At 42.4% G+C, this 19,702-nt stretch overlaps 1 protein-coding gene across 2 annotated transcripts in view; it reads right to left on the reverse strand.

Moving 5' to 3' along the window:
- Positions 1-505: 505 nt before the first annotated feature.
- SLF1 (SMC5/6 complex localization factor 1) overlaps positions 506-19,702 on the reverse strand; it is a 168,460-nt gene continuing 149,263 nt past the window's right edge. For both annotated transcript variants that reach the window (XM_088444687.1, XM_088444686.1), the window contains exons 16-18: positions 12,049-12,135; positions 11,550-11,732; positions 506-3,058 (exon numbers count right to left, since the gene is read on the reverse strand). In XM_088444687.1, the coding sequence (XP_088300813.1) occupies positions 2,577-3,058; positions 11,550-11,732; positions 12,049-12,135 (752 nt within the window). In that variant the 3' untranslated portion in view covers positions 506-2,576. The remainder of the gene's footprint in view (positions 3,059-11,549; positions 11,733-12,048; positions 12,136-19,702) is intronic.

Genomic DNA, 19,702 nt, shown 5'->3' on the forward strand with positions numbered 1-19,702 from the left:
TCTCACATCTATGCAGAATAAGAGTCTGCTTTTTTGACAGTCCCTTGGCTAGACTTTAAATCATGTTATTGGGGTTCTTAAATTAAGAATTGTATTTAATATAACACTTATCTGTTGTAAATACAGTAATGTCATTAAATAATGGTTGTGCATACTTCTGTCATATCTTGATATATTTTGCACTGCAGTTAAATATTTTGTTCTGATTGTTCGAGGCAAAATAAAGGATACCAGCCTGAAAACATTTACTAAATTATATTATAAATGAAATTGTAATCCAGGTAAAAACATTTCTCATGGTTAAAAATATAAATAAATCTTATTGGACAATGGGCACAGTGTCCTACATTCTCTCGACTCAGAGATCACACATGACCTTGCTACATTAAGTGTGGTTGTAAATCAGTTTGACTACAAGATGTAGTGATCAGTACAGAAATGGTTCTTGCGGAAGCTGGCTACTATAATATTGTCCCTTAAACGCAATAATTGGAAAGTCCAGATCTATGAATAAAGTTATTAACCTATTGTTTAATAAACATTCAAAAACATTTAAAACAAATGGCAATACAATAAACAAACATTGGACACCCAGGTTACTAATAAAGTGTGTTTGTTTTACATATCAAAGGGGGGAATTTATTATTACTCGGTTTAACAGAAGTGAAAGTGTTGTCCATAGCAACCAATAAGAATTCTAGCTTTCATTTTATAGAAGTAAATAAATGAGAGCCACAATCTGATTGCTGTGGGCAACATCTCAACTTTGGTAAACCGCCACTTTAATAAATTTTCCAACAAACAAATCGATGCACTAAAAGCATCTTTATTCAATTACTTATTGCCACTAAATAGGAGCAATGTATGCAGTATATGACTTTCAAACAATATTGTGGGTGAATGTCCCTTAAAAAAGAAAGGCAAAGTTGTAATTTGAGGAGTTCTGCACCTAAATATATAAAGTAATGATGTACTGAATGATGCCAATAGAAGTGGTACTCACAGCCTATGGAAGTAGTGGTACTCAAAGCCTGCTGTCCCCGCCACAATCTGGTAAAAATAAATACTTGGTGCCTGTTCAGGTTCCCGAAAGCTCATTGCAGGCTATTGCTATGTTACCTCCCTTCAATGTTTCAATGTGGCCTAGGTAATACAGTCTTAGCCACAGCGGGCAAAATGGCAAATCAAAGTTAACCTGAGCTGGGAGCAAATGAAAAAAAATGGCAGGCATGTGCTATCATAGAGCCAACAGGAACCTGGGCTGTTTTTTTATGCATTGTAAAAGCACCATTAATTCCATATGCTCATAGCCAGCATAAGGTTACTTTAGTAGTCAGGTGGAGAACTGCCTTAAATCATGACCCATTATGTTTTGTATATATTGCACTGTGGAACCACAGATTTACATCATCTGTTGGTCCAGCATGAGATTTAAAGGAAAACCTAGATGAGTTAGCACATGTAAGCTGTTGCAGAGTATTATGACATTCAGATGACTCCACTGTCAGTCGTTCACAGGAAACTCTTTTCTCAGAAGAATCTGTGTCAGACATCCTGCTCATCAAGAACAATCCAGCCACCCTCTCAGACATTCTGCTGCACAGATGCTCGAGTGGGCTTCTGTTGTGGAAGAATATTTGGTGCAGTATTACAGAACACACTCTAAGGCTTTCAAGATATAAAACCCAAATGTGTTTTACTGGCATTAATTGGGTGTCGTGGCAATCTGGAAAAACGAAAAGCAGATTAATCATTAGGGCATAAAGTTACACAATATTTAAGGTTACAAGACTTATGAAGAATATTATAATGCGCCATGTAAACACCCCTATTTATTTTGAGCTTCCTGCTATCCAGGACTTTAGACATTCCTACAGTACACTGTACTTCCAAACACTACAAACAAAGGAAGTAAACAACATACTAAAAGGAACACTGATGTGTATGCACTGTTATGCTTATTCATTTCACTAAATAACATAACTAATAATCCCAAAACATAGGAAAACGTTCTGATTACAGACTCCGTAAGCAGGAGTTGTACTATAATACATTTTGAGATGTTATTGTAAATGTGTGAGATTTAGTATATTCCTGCGACTTTGGCAGGGACCACCGGTGTTTCGGCGTAATCCCACTCCAGGAGCTTGCTTTTGTTTTTCTTTGGCACATTTACGCGCCGTCCTCTCTCTTAGCAACGGAATACTGTATCTGATCTTACTGTAGTCTTCAGGTCTGCGTAACTTCGGTAATGGTTTACAAACCAGACTGGAATGTTGTTTACCTGGCTTCAGACTTGAAATTACATTGGGATTAGCGCACATGCATTTGTTCTGTAACCACATGCCATGTACATCATAAAATGTTCCATGATAGCAGAATAGTGTTGTATAATGAATCTTTAGTTTAACAAATCACAAAAACAAACCACCAAAAAAAAAAGCCTAACAAAAGTGACTGATTGCAAGTGGGACATCGGTCGTGTCCAAATAACAATAAAAAAAAACAAAAAACTAAAATCCTTAAATGCGGATTGTGTAACTCACTGATGATTGACCTGTACTTAATAAATGGTCCTATTCCTTGTGTTCAGGAACTAGTGAGGAAGAGGCCATGGTATGAAGGACTGAGAGTAGAACCTGCATATTAAATCCAGGGCTGTGGACAACTGACTTTGGAATCGTTTGCAAAAAGTCACTGAGCTCATGCATTACAGCTACGGCGTCTATGTACGATTCCACTATTGAATTCCTGAAGGAAGTTTGTGTCTTTTTAGCATGATTAACTAAAAAAGCAGCATTTGGGCAAAGTGTTTTGGCAGTACGCGTATCTGAAGGCAAACCATATAGAGAAATTAGATTTATCAGCATTCTGGAGAGAAGAAATGCACCAAATTCTAGTTTATGGCCGTCGGACACTTGAACAGTACGTTTGTGAAACTCCTCAATGGTTTCTTTCACATGGACGATCTGAAATAGTTCATTTTTCAACTGTGGAGAAGATATATGATCCAGCGGAAATTTCCCTGCAGAATCTTTTTGCTGTAAAAGGACTGGTCCTAAAAACAAAGAAAGATTTTAGGTAAAGCGACATCTATTTGATGGAAACAATACTGTACTTTATATTAAAACACCTGCACGCAATGTCAAGAGAAAATGAAAATAAAAAAAAATAAATAAATAAAAAAAATCAGAAAACAGTTTTGATATGAAAACAACTAATATGAAGGATCAGTCACTCATACCGTATGATCCTGCTTTCCACTGATCTTAAAGAGATTTGAAGGCCAACCACAGTATGATAGATACTTAAATAACACTACAAAGTATCCATAACATATAAAGCCATAATATAAATGTCTGACAATATTACTGCTGCAAACAATCCCTCTGTGCTAGCCCAATATGACAATACGCCTCCTTGAAACCCAGGGGTGATATATTTTGTCGACATTCATAATGTTGTCATGAAAATGTCAACATGCTTGCAATGTCAACACTGACCGGGTTGACATTCATCATTCTTATCATGTCGACAAAACATCTGATAGTCTAGCGGTGACTTCCCTGGTATAGTAGGCTCGGCGACCCGAGCGATGTCCTCAATACCTGGTATAGCTGGTCCAGCAGTCAGCTGATGACGACTTCCTGCGGACCCAGCTGTGATTAGCCCTTGTGGCTAACCCAACTCTCCACTCCCACAGCCTAACCCTCCCCTGCAGCCTATCCATAACACTCCCCTCCCACAGCCTAACCCTAACCCTTCCCTGCAACCTACCCATAACCTTCTGCTGCCAGTCTGTGCAGAATGTCGGCATTTCACATGTTGACATAGTGAACTAGCTGACATTGTGCACACAATGACAGGATGGAGTTATGAAACTGGAGCCGCAAGGGACTTAAGATAGGCGTCCTGTATTTCAACACCTATCTTAATCCCAACGCTGGAACGCTGAAGGACGCCAGCCCGAACGAGGTAAGTCCAGGGCACCCTTAGCGTTAGCTGCGCAGGGGGGGAGGGGGCCAGAGTTTAGAGTTAAACACCTCTAGGGGGATTGTTAGGGTTAGGCACCCCTGGGGGGAGGTTATGGTTAGACACCCCCCACCAGGAGGGTTAGGTTTAGGGTGTGATAAGGGTGGGTTAGGTTTAGGCAGCCCCGAGGGGGGTTTTGGCACTTGGGGGGAGGTTTGGGTTAGGCACCACTAAGGGAGAGTTAGGGTTAGAGGGGGGTGAGGGGTAGGTATAGGGTACTTACCTGCCCTGTCGAGGATCTTCTCCCTTTGGGCTGCCGGCGCCGTGACTTCATACCCATTCTCACAATGTTATGTTCAATGTTGACATCATGAATATCGACAGTTTGATCAAATTCCTGAAACCCTTGGTGTTGTGTTAATTACTAAACCTGCATATTGAGGTGGGTATACCAGTCTCTGTGATAATTGAACATCTTTACAATTAAAGTACTCAAGAAAATTAGGGGAGTAGGCGTGGGAGTCCAGGACAATCAAAAGGTACTGACAAATAAGGAATATTCAAAATAAAGCAAAATGTAAGTGTAATTTTTTTGTATGCCAAATTTCAACATCAGAGTTACTACAATAGGTGCAGAAGCTTATAATAGTGGCTGACTAGACCCGCATGATCCAACTATTCAGTCTATACTTATATCCACAATTCATAAATGCAATATCTGTGGTGACTGGCTTTATTGTAATGCATGTATTGAATAGGGTTGAATAGGTTGATGAAATCGGGGTGGACATTCTTGCTGGGGCCTAACTGGCTACTATTCTAGGCGTGTGCACTTACTGTTGGATATTTTCATCTGAATAAATAGTAACGTTGTTGTAGCAACAGCCATGAAATATTTATTTGTACTACTGCTGGAGTGCCCCATGAAGTAAGTGGAGAGAAGTGGCTATTATAGACCCCAGTAACCCAGTAAAATAGTTTATATGGCACTGCTAGTGTATAATATAGAACCACTAAAAGAATGATCAAGGTCAGTATCACCACCTGCAAGGGCGCTTCAAGACATGAGGGGGCACTGATGCCATATTTCCAAAGAAATCACTGGTACACGTAGGCGAAACTAGACATTTGGTAATGGGTGGTCCCAGTTCCAACTCTTTGGCAGAACTTATGTTTGCCACTGTATTTTGTGATAATTATTTAGGCAGCAAAGATGTATAACCTTATCCCTATTAATGTTCACGCCACACCAGGGGCAGGGCAGGTCACTGAGGTGCAGAAAGGGATTTCATGCGCGCGTCCTTGGCGCGCGCGTTTCTGAAAGAAGGGCGTAGTCAACCGGGGAGGAAGGTAGGGTAACTGAGGAAGAGTTACAAGAAGGGTGAAGACACTGAGGCGAAGTTTCAGGGACAGTGAGAGCAGGAACACTGAGGGAGAGTTACAGGGTGGTTGAGGACAGGGAAACTGTAGGGGAGTTACAGGGAGGGTGAGGTGTACTTACAGGGAGGGTGAAGGTAGGGACATTGTGGGGTAGTTACAGGGAGGTTGAAGGTAGGGACATTTTGGGGTAGTTACAGGGAGGTTGAAGGTAGGGACATTGTGGGGTAGTTACAGGGAGGGTGAAGCAGGGACACTAAGGTGAAGTTACAGGGAGGGTGAAGGTAGGGACACTGAGAGAGAGTTACAGAGAGGGCGAGGGCAGGGACACTGAGGGAGAGTTATAGGGAGGGTGAGGGCAGAGACACTGAGGAGGAGTTACAAGGTGGTTGAGAGCAGGGTCACTGAGGGGAATCCTATATATGATATAAGTACATAAAGAGCATTGATGCCCCCATCCACAATTGAAGCAGGGAGAGTGTGTGTCGATAAAAACAGGTGTGGTCTCACTGGGAAAGAATATGACTACACGACAGTACCCCCAATTCAAATTACGTCACACAGTAATGTTTCTTATTCATGTTACGACCTTTCACACTTATACGTTACTCCTTATTCACATGCTACACAGTAGTAGTTTCCCTTATAACACATCAGGCCATGCAGTAGTAATATCCCTTATACATTACTCCACACAGTAAGGCCTTTTACATATTATGCCACGCAGTAATGCCTTTTACACACTATGCCATGTAGTAATGCCCTTTACACATTATGCCACGCAGTAATGCCCTTTACACATTATGCCACACAGTAATGCCCTTTACACATTATGCCACGCAGTAATGCCCTTTACACATTATGCCACGCAATAATGCCCTTTACACATTATGCCACGCAATAATTCCCTTTATACATTATGCCATGCAATAATGCCCTTTACACACTATGCCACACAGTAATGCCCTTTACACAGTATGCCACACAGTAATGCCCTTTACACATTATGCCATGCAATAATGCCCTTTATACATTATGCTACGCAATTATGCCCTTTACAAATTATGCCAAGCAGTAATGCCCTTTACACATTATGCCACGCAAAGCTCTTTACACATTATGCCACACATTAATGCCCTTTACACATGCCACGCAGTAATGCCCTTTACACATGCCACGCAATAATGCCCTTTATAAATTATGCCATGCAATTATGCCATTTACACATTATGCCATGCAGTAATACCCATTACACATTATGCCACGCAATAAAGCTCTTTACACATTAATGCCCTTTACACATTATGCCATGCAATTATGCCCTTTACACATTATGCCACGGAGTAAATCCCCTCATCACATTATGCCATGTAGTAATGCTTCTAATGAATTTATGCCATGCAGTAATGCCCCTTACACATTATGCCGGGGCTCGACAAAATCCGGGGGCCAGGTCGTCATGGCGACCAGATTTGGCTGCCTGGCAACCAGATTATCAGCAACCCTTGGGCCGCCGCTATTGTAGACCACAAGCACGGTCCATATTACACAGTAACAAACACACAGCCGGCGGCAGCTGTATGTTTGTTATAGCAGCCGATGAGAGTCAGACAGACTCTCATTGGCTGGTTCGACTTCCACGGAGTGAGTGAGCTGGAGCTCACTCATGAGCTCTGCCTTCCGGCCCACCCCGCAGCAAGTGATGGGAGAGATGTCATGACGTCACTCCCATAGTGCAGAGCGGGCCTGGAGGAGCGGACAGCGGCGGTCGTCGGCAGGAGTGGGAATCAGGTAAGTTGTGGGTTTTTTTTGTGTGTGTAAGGGGCACTGCATGGGAGGGTGGTGGCCGCTACTGGGGTCACTGCATAGGTGGGGGTGGCAGCTACTGGGGACACTGTATGGGGGGGCTACTACTGGGGCACTGTACATGGTGGTGCCGCTATTTGGGGCAATGCATAGTGGGGACTACTACTGGGGTCACTGCATAGGGGGGACTACTACTGGAGGGACCACTTATGGGGGCACTGATTAAAGGGGCTCTACATAGGGGGACCACTACTGGGGCACTATATGTGGGGACACCTACTGGGGGCACTGCATAGGGGGACTACTACTGAGGGCACTGTATAGGGGGGACTACTACTGGGGGGACAACTACTGGGGGCACTGACTAAAATGGGCACTACATAGGGGGAGGAGCACTGATTAAAGGGGCACTACATAGGGGGACCACTACTGGGGGCACTGCATAGGGGGGCTACTACGGGGGGCACTACTATTGGGAGTAATGCATAGGGGGGACTACTACTGGGAGGCAATGCATAGGGAATCACTTCTGGGGCACTGTATAAGGAGCACTGTTAATGGCGCACTACTGGGGGCACTGTATATGGGACACTACTGTGGGCACTGCGCAGGCAGACCACTACTGGGGCACTGTATAGGGGTGCCCAAAGCATATTCTTGCACCTGGGCCCACCACTCTCTAGTGTGGCCACTGTCGGCGATGGCTTTGCTTGCCCAGGGTTTTTTAGCAGCGGAGGGGTGGTCTTTCTGGGGGTTGGTTGCCTGGAGTGGGGGGTTAGCTGATAAGTAATGTGGCTGAAGGAGGGTGGTTTACCTGGGGTACCCCATTAGTGGTGTGGCCATGGGGGTTGGTTGCCCGGGGCATAGGTGCACAATAATGTTGCCCCGGGGAAAGTGGGGGTCTGGCTCCTACATTTTCCTGGCTCCTAGGTTTTAGAAAAAGTTGTCAAGCCCTGCATTATGCCACACACAGTAATGCCCCTTACACAATATGCCACACACAGTAATGCCCATTACACATTATGCCATCCCCCTCCTGTCCCTCCAGCAGCCTTTAAGGAGTAGACAAAAATATTTGGATTGGTTATAAAAAAAATAAACTCAATTTGACCCTTTTACGATAGTGAAAAAAAATAGAAATTAAAAAATTATCAAAAATAGAGGTTCCTGCCATTACAGGCTAATTGCAAAGCATCCCTTCTCCAGCAAGCTGCAGCCAAAAAATTGCCTTACCTGGGGAAAGCAAAGCACTATAAATTGCTTTAATCAAGCTCTCTGACATCTGCCCCCCTCTCCTCTTCTGCTGTCAGACTGTCACTGACATACAGTCTGCATCGGTGGTGTGGTGGGTGGCTGGGTGAGGCATCCAATCCTCAACTCCTGCCCCAGGTGTTGCTGCATTGCACAGCTCCTCTTCACAGCAATGCATGAGAAGAGCAAGTGACGTCACATGGTGCCCACTCCTACATCTGCTGGATCCCATTGGTGTATGCATGGGAGGCGGCGCTAGGAAACAAATGGTCCGATTCTACATTTTCTATTAATGTAATCAACAGCTGCCCGGTCAGGAACGCGTTAACCGGACTGCATTGCCCGCTCCTGAATGGGCCGCCGTTAATTACATTAATACAAATGTCGGATCAGCAGCTAAACGGCGATCACGGCTAATGGGTGCGAATAGATAGCACAGGCAGCTTCCGTTGATTAAAATGATATGGAGCATGCCTGTGTTCTCTGTGTGTGACTGCCGGTGTATCTGCATGCTAAACGCTATGTTACAGTGTTACAGCCGCTGACACTGTAACATAGCATATCACATTCAGATACACCGGCAGTCACTCAGAGAACACAGGCATGCTGCATATCATTTTAATCAGCGGAAGCATCGTTATGCGAACAAGACGCATTTGAAGGCAAAAAGATGCATGAAAAGATGCTCAGCTCAACCAAGTCACATTCAGCTCCCGCGTTATGTGTGGTGTGACTTGTAGCGCACGGAGGATAGATGTATGTGGGCACATCTGTTGTATGGCATGGGCAGAATATTGTAATGGAAGGGGGGTAGGGAAAATGGCAAAGGCTTCCATGACTCAGGGGGGCCTGGTGCACCTCATTACATATATGCAACTCAAGTGTACAGCATCAGCTGAATATACTGTAGGCTGTTTGTTTCTCTAATTTTACCTAGGTAGAATTGCAAACATCTGTATTCCTCACCTAAAAAAACATAAGCCTATCACTACCATACACAACATTACTACTAGTTGCAGAGCTCCGAAAACACCTATCATGAGTGCAGACAGAGCCTGACAGAAAAAGGAGATGGAGGGGTATATTAATGTGCCGGTTTTTAGAAGTGGAGATGTTGCCCATAGCAACCAATCAGATTCTAGCTAAAATCTTCTAGAAGGTGCTAGATAAATGATAAGTAGAATCTGATCGGTTGCTATGGGCAACATCTACACTTCTAAAAACCCGTACATTAGTAAATATACGCCTCAGAGTCAGTGGTGGGAGTGAACCGTCATAAATTCTAAGTATCAATGTATTCACAGAGAATTATGAATCACTGGATTTGTGAAAGTGCTTTTCAGCTTTCATGTTATTTATATTTGTGATAACTGACCCTACATATTGTGCAGTTCATAGTATACTCTTCTTCATTTATAGTTTAGTACAACTCTGGAGAAACAAAAACACCTACATTCCTATTGTACTATTGTACTACTATCTCTCCTGGGGTTGGGTATGATTTGCAGGCAGTCGGGATCCCGGCGGTCAGAATCCCGACGCAGGGTTAACATACCGACACTTGTTGGTCGGTATGCTAACCCTCCCTCTCTCCCTACCCTAACCCTCCCCCCCTAGTGCCTGAACCTAACCCACCCCTCCCCCTAAACTTAACCCTCCCCCCTTAGTGCCTAACCCTCCCCCACCCTCTAACCCCCGATACTTACCTTCGGGATGCCGACGGTCGGCATTCTGGAGCCGGGATCCCGTCAGCCGGCATGCTGACTACATCCCTCTCTCCTGTGTCACAGGAAACTTTTCTGAATTCCTACAAAAACCCCACTGACTTACAATATACTTTAATCCAGCCATTAATATTTCTTCATATTTATAAGGCGGCAAACATGTTATATTATTCATTTTGCAAACCTGTCTAATCACCTAATTATTAGAATAGAATAGTGTATTATAATTTGCAAGTCGCTTATTAATACTGGTCCAGCATACCAAGTGCTAAAGCATTCTACATTATGCATTCTTCTGCAAAGGTTACATGCTCTGTCCAAACTTGTTCTCATCACTGCACATACAAAATATAGCACCACATTTATTTGATAAGAACTTCACATATCCACAATGGTTTATCAACCAGCAGATGACTGGACTTGTGACACAGCCAGCAATTGGTCTGGATAATGCCAGCACTGGTGTGTGAACCTGATGAATAACCAGCTCGTCTAGCCCTCCTCCCATTAGACAAGAAAACTATCCACTATTAATTCTTCACATAAACACTGTAAAAAAAACACAGCAACACTTCTGCAGAGCCATTTCCTGCAGAGGAGTGAAGTCTAATTTAGTATTGGCGGCTGCATCACTGAGACTGATTGAAGTGCAGCCAGGTATTGGCTTCGTATGCCTCTGTTGATATATAAAACACCTAGGAGACAGACAAACACACTTCTATAAATACCAGGCGTGAGGAGCGATCATGAGGGTTATAGACACTGATTTATCTATTATATAAACACAGAGTGGCCTTTAGAGGGCAGGATAAGCCTGCAGAAAGCTAGGCTAGGCTCCACTTTGATGATTTAAATGTATTACAATGTGTTGAATTGTAGCCTATGGGTGATTTTGACCCATACTATACAGTGATACAATAGGTTAACAAACACAATTAAAGTATTGTTTATAAGCTGAAACATAAAAAAAATTAACAACAGTCCAACAATTGTCTACCTACGCTCCCACTGTTGACCAATCCCTTTGTAACTTTATATTCTGGCTATAATGTGTCATAAAGATGAGAAGTTAGCGCACTTACCAATAATTCCTACTTAAACTAAAATCAGTAGCATAGTAAAGAAACATAACTAAAGTACCATTTTAATAGTCAATGTGATAAGATTTTTTTTACATTGGAGAAAAAAAATTCTAATGAGCGCACATAATAAATATATTAAAATACCTGTATATTATTCAAAGCTAGATATAAGATATAGGTAATACTGGGTCAGGTTTTAAATAGTAGTAAAAACTAGTAAGTTTAGCAAACAAACAAGTTTTTGAGAATTGTAAAAAAACAAAAACAAAACACAAATAAAATAATAATAAAAAAAGTGTACAGGGAAAACAGCAGCACTTAGTAAGGGTCTGCTTACCCCCATGTTGAAGTAGTATTTTGCCAATTTCAATGTGTCCGTTTTGTAGAGCATCATGTAAGGGAGTCACACCATCCACATGACTGAGCAGGTCTACTTCTGGGCAGCACTGCAGAATTTCACGGACACATTCTGCGCTGCCATGGTTACAGGCTTCATGCAAAGGCGTCCAGCCAGCATTGTCTGCGTTATAAATCAGCAACAATTAAAAGAGAATCCAGCTAGAACACTGTACACATCCCACATTATGGGAAGGAGAAGACACAGAACAGCTCTGTGTGCACTGTCTGTGTTAAACAATCATGAGAGAGATCAAGGGAGAGAGGGGGAAAAAAAAAATCAATATTATCATCTTAACACATGGTATGTGCTTTAAAAACTAGAATCACTGCTGCCAGCATGAATTCTGTTCTGAGACGGGAAACTACAGCAAGATGGTTATTTCAGAGATTTACACAGAAAAAAAATAAAATAAAATGTATAAGACAGATAAAGTCACCTTTTACGTTAATGTCAGTTTCATGAAGGTGCAGTCTCAGTTTCTTCATGTTGTTATTTCGGCAAGCAGCATGCAGGGCAGACTCTCCTGCCAGACAGAATGCAGGAAAACAATAGAGGATGTCAGATTTCAAATTAGAAACATTATAAAGTCCTTCAATGGCATCTCAGGCTGCGTGCCAAGGCACTTTATAATGGCACAGACTCGCTCGCCAGAGAGGAACACCGGTTCTAAATTAGGGGTGGGTGGGAAAGAACCCTAAACCTAGTGATGTATTGCAAAGTGAGCAGCGAGGTTGTGCTGCCCAGGGCTTCGCCGCCGAATTATCTCCTCTAAACCTCCTCTTTTCGCTTTGAAAGCTTCTATGACACAATAAAAGCTCAAAATGACAGTGAACTCCGAAAACACTCGGTTTTGAAACCATAAAAGTTTAGAGTGTGCAGTTGCCCTTCCCTTAAAATTATTCATGAACCGCCATTACACGAGTCATCCTTTTACACAGCATTTATAGCTTAATTCAAATGAATGTTTCTGGCCAAGCACGAGTGCCTCCACACAGTTAAGGATAATTCACAATTTCAAATCCTTTAGCAGATGGTTTGCTGCTCCTCGCTAAGCTGCCCCGGCTACAGAGACGCACAGAGAATAATGTGCAGGGGGACAACATAAATCTATACGTTAAAGTGAAATCTAAATGACAAACAGTAGATTTTACAACTGCTTCACAATTTCTGCCTGTAACCCTCATAACCAGAGCATTATGTATGGATAGATGTTACTGGCCTAGCTTACAGATGCACTATTATCCACTAAACCAAGCTGCATTCGTGATAGGCCCAACGGTAAATTAATGTCACATTTCACAACTGAATCTATGATTTCCATTGTATACACAGCAGCTGGCACCAGAGAAATAAAATCACTGTGTTGTGTATTGCAGCCCTTGCTACTTTACCTAAACCCCCGAAGCGAAGAGTTGTTTAATAAAAAGTAAAAATGTGTGTGATATATGTGCATATGATATACCTGCTGAAATGTCATTGGATGAAGCACATAGGATTTACTAGTATGGTCATTTTCATCCTTTTTCAACACGATCAGCAAAGAGAAGTTATCATGCAGAAAGAAGAATATATGTCTCCGGGCTTGTGTCCAGCACTTCTGATGCACTGACCCCCGTCCCCGTCTTGTTTCCCTCCCCTAAAAGCACAATTGGAATGCTGCAATGTCAAACCAAAAGGTCAACTGGGAGGGGATCATCTACTTTATACTTCTTCTATCTATCAGCACACTAGGCTTCGCTGGACCAAGCAGAGAAAAATACTGAATATGTGCCTATTCTTTGCAGGAAGCACCAGAGTATCCACATAGCAAGGTCTCCTCCGCACAATGTGAAGATCAGGAGGAAGGATGTGCGTCTGCACCAGGTGATCTTCCTCCACTGGAAAGAGATGAGCGATTCCAGTTTCCTTCATTACAGCAAGTTAATTAATGTTTAGGCAGGTCCAGTTATGTACTGTGTGCAGCAAAGATGTTGGCTACTTGTGGTTCCACTTTCATGTGTGACCAGAAATGATAAACCAGGTTTAGGCACGCCATGGCACCCCAGCTGCTGTGACACCACACATTCCAGGATATCCTGCCACCGTATTACATGGCCTAACAGCAAAACTGTGGTGGGGCATGATGGGATAAATAGTTCCACAGTAGCTGGAGCGCCACAGGTTGCTACTCCTGTTCTAAACAAGTGTAACAGGTTGATGAATGGAAGCCTCTCTGCAGGTTACGTTGTGCCACTTTTACCCTTAAAAGCCCGGTAGAAATTCTGGTCACCTAGATGTCATGCTGAATTTGTCCGATTTGTAATACTTGTTTATCTCATACTAAAAATCCTGCTAACATGTTATTACATATGGTATATTTTGTTGATTTAATGTAGTTTTATACACAAATGGTGTAATGGTTAGCATTACTGCCTCACAGCACTGAGGTTGTGGGTTTGATTCAACCACGGTACTACCTGTGTGGAGTTTGTATATTCTCCCTGTGCTTGCGTGGGTTTCCTCCGGGTACCCTGGTTTCCTCCCACACCCCAAAAATATACTGATAGGTTAATTGGCTCCCAACAAACATTAACCCCAGTGTGTAGGTGTGTGCGCATGTGGTAGGGAATATAGATTGTAAGCTCCACTGGGGCAGGGACTAATGTGAATGGCCAACTATTCTCTGTAAAGCGCTGCAGAATATATGTGCACTATATAAATAACTGTTAATAAATAAATAAAATTATTACTAAGATTAAGGGTCGTTTGTGGCCCTTTTGAGGATAAAAGGGGCACATACATATAACTTGTGAAGTGCAGAAGGTTGCCCATCACTGGTATTCTGTAACCCATAGCAAACAGGCTCTAGTTCCGATTTCACTAGTATAGGTTAAAAAATAAAATACAAATAGCTGATAGGTTTCTACAGGTAACGATCTTTTTTCCTGTGCAAGTCTCCCTTAAATATCCCAGTGTGAATGTTGAAAACTATGGGCTGAAGTATATAGAGCTGCATTTATTGGATCGTTTTAGGTCTAATTGCATTGATTCATTATCAAATCGAAAAACAAGTTCTATAAAACAGTGCCTCAAAGCACATATTTTACTAACTTGTGTATGTGGGAGATGAGGGAAATGCAGTACTTTATTCTAAAATACTTATGCTTAAATAGTGAATTAAATGAAGCCAAGGGTGATGTAGTCTGGGCTCACTGCCTGGAGTAAAACAGTCCATATGCTGTAATCTCTGCAACCTAACAAGACACAGCCTTTGTGCACAAAACATCTAAGCCTGAAACAGACAGACAGGCAGGCAGAATGATACTACCAACTCACATGGCGGATGCACCACCAGCGGAACACATGCATGCACTTCTACAGAGGATATCCCTAAAAACTTTATATTGTTTATTTATTTTAAAAGCTGCAAATGTGTCCTCATACACTATTGGGTCAGTCGCACCAAACAGCTCTTCTCGAAGTGCCAGTTTCCTGGTGACTCAGGTGCAGTAATGTTTGGGGAAATGCTCATACACTATTGGAATACATGATATGTTATTTTAGGGGCTAAGAAACCTCATTGCATATTTTTTTATTAAATGATAGACTAAATTTATGATAACTGCAACAGAATATGTATGAACGCAAACTGTCACTGATTTTACATCATAGCTGTTAATGTGACTGTAAAATAATAGTTTCTTGTCCTAAAGCAGAAGTTCTGTGACTGTTTAAAGGCCATTTTTTGTTGTTTTAATCTTTTGCATTAAAGCTGCATTTGCTCTTCTTGCTAACAATGTGATGCTCTCTAACCTCTAGAGCAGGGGTTCCCAACCACGGTCTTCAAGGCACACTAACAGTCCAGGTTTTAGGGATAGCCATACTTGAGCACAAGTGACTTATGGGGGTATTCAATTACAGGCGAAATCGTCCGTTTTCACCGTCGTTGGCGAAATCAGCTGTCTGAGCTGCCGATTTCGCCAAAGACGGCGAAAAACGGCAGTTTTTCGCCTAAAACTGGAGAAAACTTTTCTCCAGCCTAGGGCAGGCGAAAAAATAAGCAAAATCCCTATTTTTGGGTAAAAATGTGGGGATTTCTTACAGAACACTTTGGACAGCCCCCCTAATGATACTTTAGTGGAAAAAAAAATCGTAAGTTGTGCACTTTGGCGAAAAACGACCGCTGAAATTTCGGTCTAATTTTTTTTTTTCCACGAAAAATGCGTTTAACGTATTGGGGCTGGTATTTCAGAGGGCCATATAGATGCGCCAATTGTTTTAAACATCGCACGTGGCTGGCGTAGGTAGTTTTTTATTATCGCTAAAAAAAATGCCTGCGCCAGCCACGTACGATGTTTAGAATACTTGACATCTACGGTACTCCGAAATACCAGCCCCAATACGTTAAACGGATCACGAAAAAAAAATAATTTTGACCTAAATTTCAGTGGTTGTTTTTCGCCAAAGTGCGCAACTTACGATTTTTTTTTCCGCTAAAGTATCATTAGGGGGGGCAGTCCAAAGGGTTCTGAAAGAAATCCCCACATTTTTAGCCAAAAATAGGGATTTTGCATTTTTTTTTCGCCTGATCTGGTATGGAGAAAACTTTTCTCCAGTTTTTTTCTCCAATTGCATTTTCGCCTATATTTTGGCGAAAATATCACCGTTTTTTTGTCGAAAAACGTCCGTTTTCGCCTGTGGCGAAAAAACTGCAGTTTTCGCCACAAATTGAATACGCCCCTTAATTAGTACCTCAGTTATATTGATTTAACCATCTGTGCACAATCATGGATATCACCAAAACCAGGACAGTTAGTGTGCCTTGAGGATCGAGGTTGGGAATCACTGCTCTAGAGGAATACTAACTTTAGGACAATATTATACCTAATAATGGTATAATCATATTTATTGGTCAAATGTAATAGGGTGAGAGTTTAGCAGTTAACTCTCACATTGATTGAGTTTTATCTACAAAATGGGAAAACATATGTATGAGTTTAAATCGTGAGAGTTTTTTGAGTCTAAAAACATGCGAGTTTGCATATTCTTGGACTCTATTACATCCTCCGAAATCGGGACCTGGCGAAAAACTGGAAGCGGCGAAAAAATGTGGCAATTTTCGGGGAATCATCCTTGGACCCCCCTAAAATGTCCAGACATGGGGGATCACTATGGGTACCCCCCGTTTTAAATAGCCGCGGCAGGTGCATAAATGCGGCTTTGAAGAAGGTGATGCAGAAAAGCATTTACCAATTTTTTGGGGGGAAAATAACTATGCCCATCAAATTTGGGGTACTTGATATGGGTGCAAGCATATTTTTAAGTCCCTAAAATTATTTTTTTAAATTCTGCAAAAATACACCTGCCCCTATTACCTGCATTGAAGAAAACACCTGCTGCATACTTTGGAACCCCTCTGGTTTAAATTAGCTATTTAAGAAGTCTTTTCCCTATTTTTTTTTTTTTTTTTTGCTTAAACCCCAAAATGTAAAATATTTTTTTGGGGTGTCCAGTTTTTTTTTTCTCACTTTTTTGACATACATTAATTTTAGGGGATATTCCCAGGGGTGCAGGCTATTTTTTGTAAGCCTGCATCCCTAAATCCCAATTCTGCACTTTTTTTCGCCAGCTAAACACTGGAGAAAACTTATCCCAGTTTTCTTACAAATTGTAATTGAATATGGGGATAATGACAATAGGCGAAAATTACGAGTTTTCGCTTCAAATTGAATACTGCCCTTAGTGTTCATTATAGCACCCTGCACCTGTCACAACCCGTGCAGCTCATCTTTCCGGCCTGGGGTTCTGTCTTAGCAGTTTGTTGCATCAGCTGAGTGTGCTACAAGCAACAGAGCAGAGAGCGACACCCCAGGCAGGAAAGAGGAACAGCATGAGTTGTGATAGGTGCAGGGTGCTAGAATTAACACTACATATTTATTGGGCAAATGTAGAACTACAATGAAAATCCTTCAATAATATAATATAAGTATTTGGAATAATTATAAAGACCCGTCTTAGAGACAATGTTTATCTTTTTGGGCAGCACAGACGGTAATGGTTAGCATTACTGCCACACAGCATTGAGGTCGTGGGTTCGATTCCCAATACGGCCCTACCTGTGTGGAGTTTGTATATTCTCCCTGTGCTTGCGTGGGTTTCCTCCGGGTGCTCCGGTTTCCTCCCACATTCCAAAAATATACAGGTAGGTGAATTGCCTCCCAACAAAAATTAACCCTAGTGTGTATGTGTGCATGTGAGAGGGAATATAGATTGTAAGCTTCTTTGGGGCAGGGACTGATGTGAATGGCCAAAATATTTTCTGTAAAACGCTGCGGAATATGTGTGCGCTATATAAATAACTGATAGTAATAATAATAATAATCTACTATTCAGTAAGCAGATCATGTTTGGGGGATTGCTGGTGGTGGAATCTCACCATTGGATTAAAGGGATCTCATACTAACACTTTTAAATTGTGGACTTATTCACGAGGGTTATCCAAACTTTATTGTATTATACTATTTATATCTTTTGTATCTATTGCATGTGGTGTGAGCTGAATCATATATTGAAAAAATAATCTATGAACCTACAATACTCTTGTTCCAATATTGCATATATAAGGAGAATGTAACAGAAAATTGTGGTGACCTTGGCTCCAATACTCCAACTTGCCGGCAATGTGTGGCGGGTTAGAAAGCTCAACAGCGCCGGCGTTACGGGGTGTTTCCAGCAGGTTTCTGGCTTAACAATAAATGTTAAAAAAGGGGGCAGGGTTGATGCTGGAGTAACCAAATGGCGTCAGTTTTGTAAGCTCAAGGGCTATCGCATTCCCCAAATAAACACTTAATTTAGATACCATAAAGCAGCGGTTTTCAACCGGTGTGCCGCGGCACACTAGTGTGCCGTGGCCGGTTGTGAAGTGTGCCGCGGGGCTGTCAGAGCCACCGGGCACATTTTACTGTACTTCAGCATCCCGGGCCGCTGAGCTCCTCTGGGAGACTCAGGCGCGACCGGGTAGTGACCTGCAAAGATGCGGCGGCGTGACATCACAGGTCACGCACGCCGCGTTGTCCACTGCCCTCCAGCCCGCTCTGCCAGCCAACGCCCTACGCCAATCAGCCAGCCCGCGCTCTGTCCAGGCAGGCTCTGCAGCCTGCCTGGAAGCCCGCCTGCACGCGATCCTGCTGCAGTGTGAGTGACAAGGGGGGAAGAAATGTGGGTTTTGTGGGGACCAGACATTTTTTTCTTCTTCGTGGGTACCAGCCATAGTTTATTTTTTCGTGGGAACCAGTCATGTCATTTTTTTAGTGAGAACCAGCCATATGTTATCCAGCCATATATTTGCCTATTTAGTGGGGAACAATGTGTTTTGTTTTGTTTTTTGTTTCTGTGGGGCCAGCCATAGGTTTCTTTTTCTGTGGGGAGCAATTCTGTGGGGCGCAATGTGGTATGGTTGTTTTTTTTGTGGGGAGCAATGTGGTTTTTTTTTTCTGTTAGGCCAGCCAATGGGATTGTTTTATTCTTGTGGGGGCCAATGTAGTGTGTTTTTTATTCTTCTGGGGGCCAATGTAGTGTGTTTTGTTCCCGTGGGAACTAATGTAGTGTGTTTTGTTCCCGTGGGAACTAATGTAGTGTGTTTTTTCATAGTCCGCGCACACCGCATCGCCGGATAGTGTGCCTTGGCAATTTTAAAATCTTGTGTAGTGTGCCGCGAGTTAAAAAAGGTTGAAAATCACTGCCATAAAGTGTAAAGGTGCGTACACATTGGGCAATTAAAGTGGATGATTGAAAGATAACGATATTGTTATCGTTCAGTCGTTCACTTTATCGTCCATTTTTTTACCAAAACGATGAACAATAACGACGAACGACCAACGATGCGCGTTCCCGCAGGTCGTTCGTCTTTATCGTTCATCTGGCAAACATGCAGGACAATCTGCTGATATTGTCAGGTTGCTGCATGTTGGGGAATGGGGGAGAGAGCCCGTCGCTGAACAATATCGTTAATGATATAGTTCAGTGGGTGTGCTCAATGTCATGAGCACACCCTGCCAGGTACACACTAGACTAGATCGCTCAGGGAGCATATCGTCTAGTGTGTATGCACC

The sequence above is a fragment of the Taudactylus pleione genome, unplaced genomic scaffold (assembly GCF_031769625.1).
Source record: "Taudactylus pleione unplaced genomic scaffold, aTauple2 ptg000370l, whole genome shotgun sequence".
NCBI lineage: Eukaryota > Metazoa > Chordata > Amphibia > Anura > Myobatrachidae > Taudactylus > Taudactylus pleione.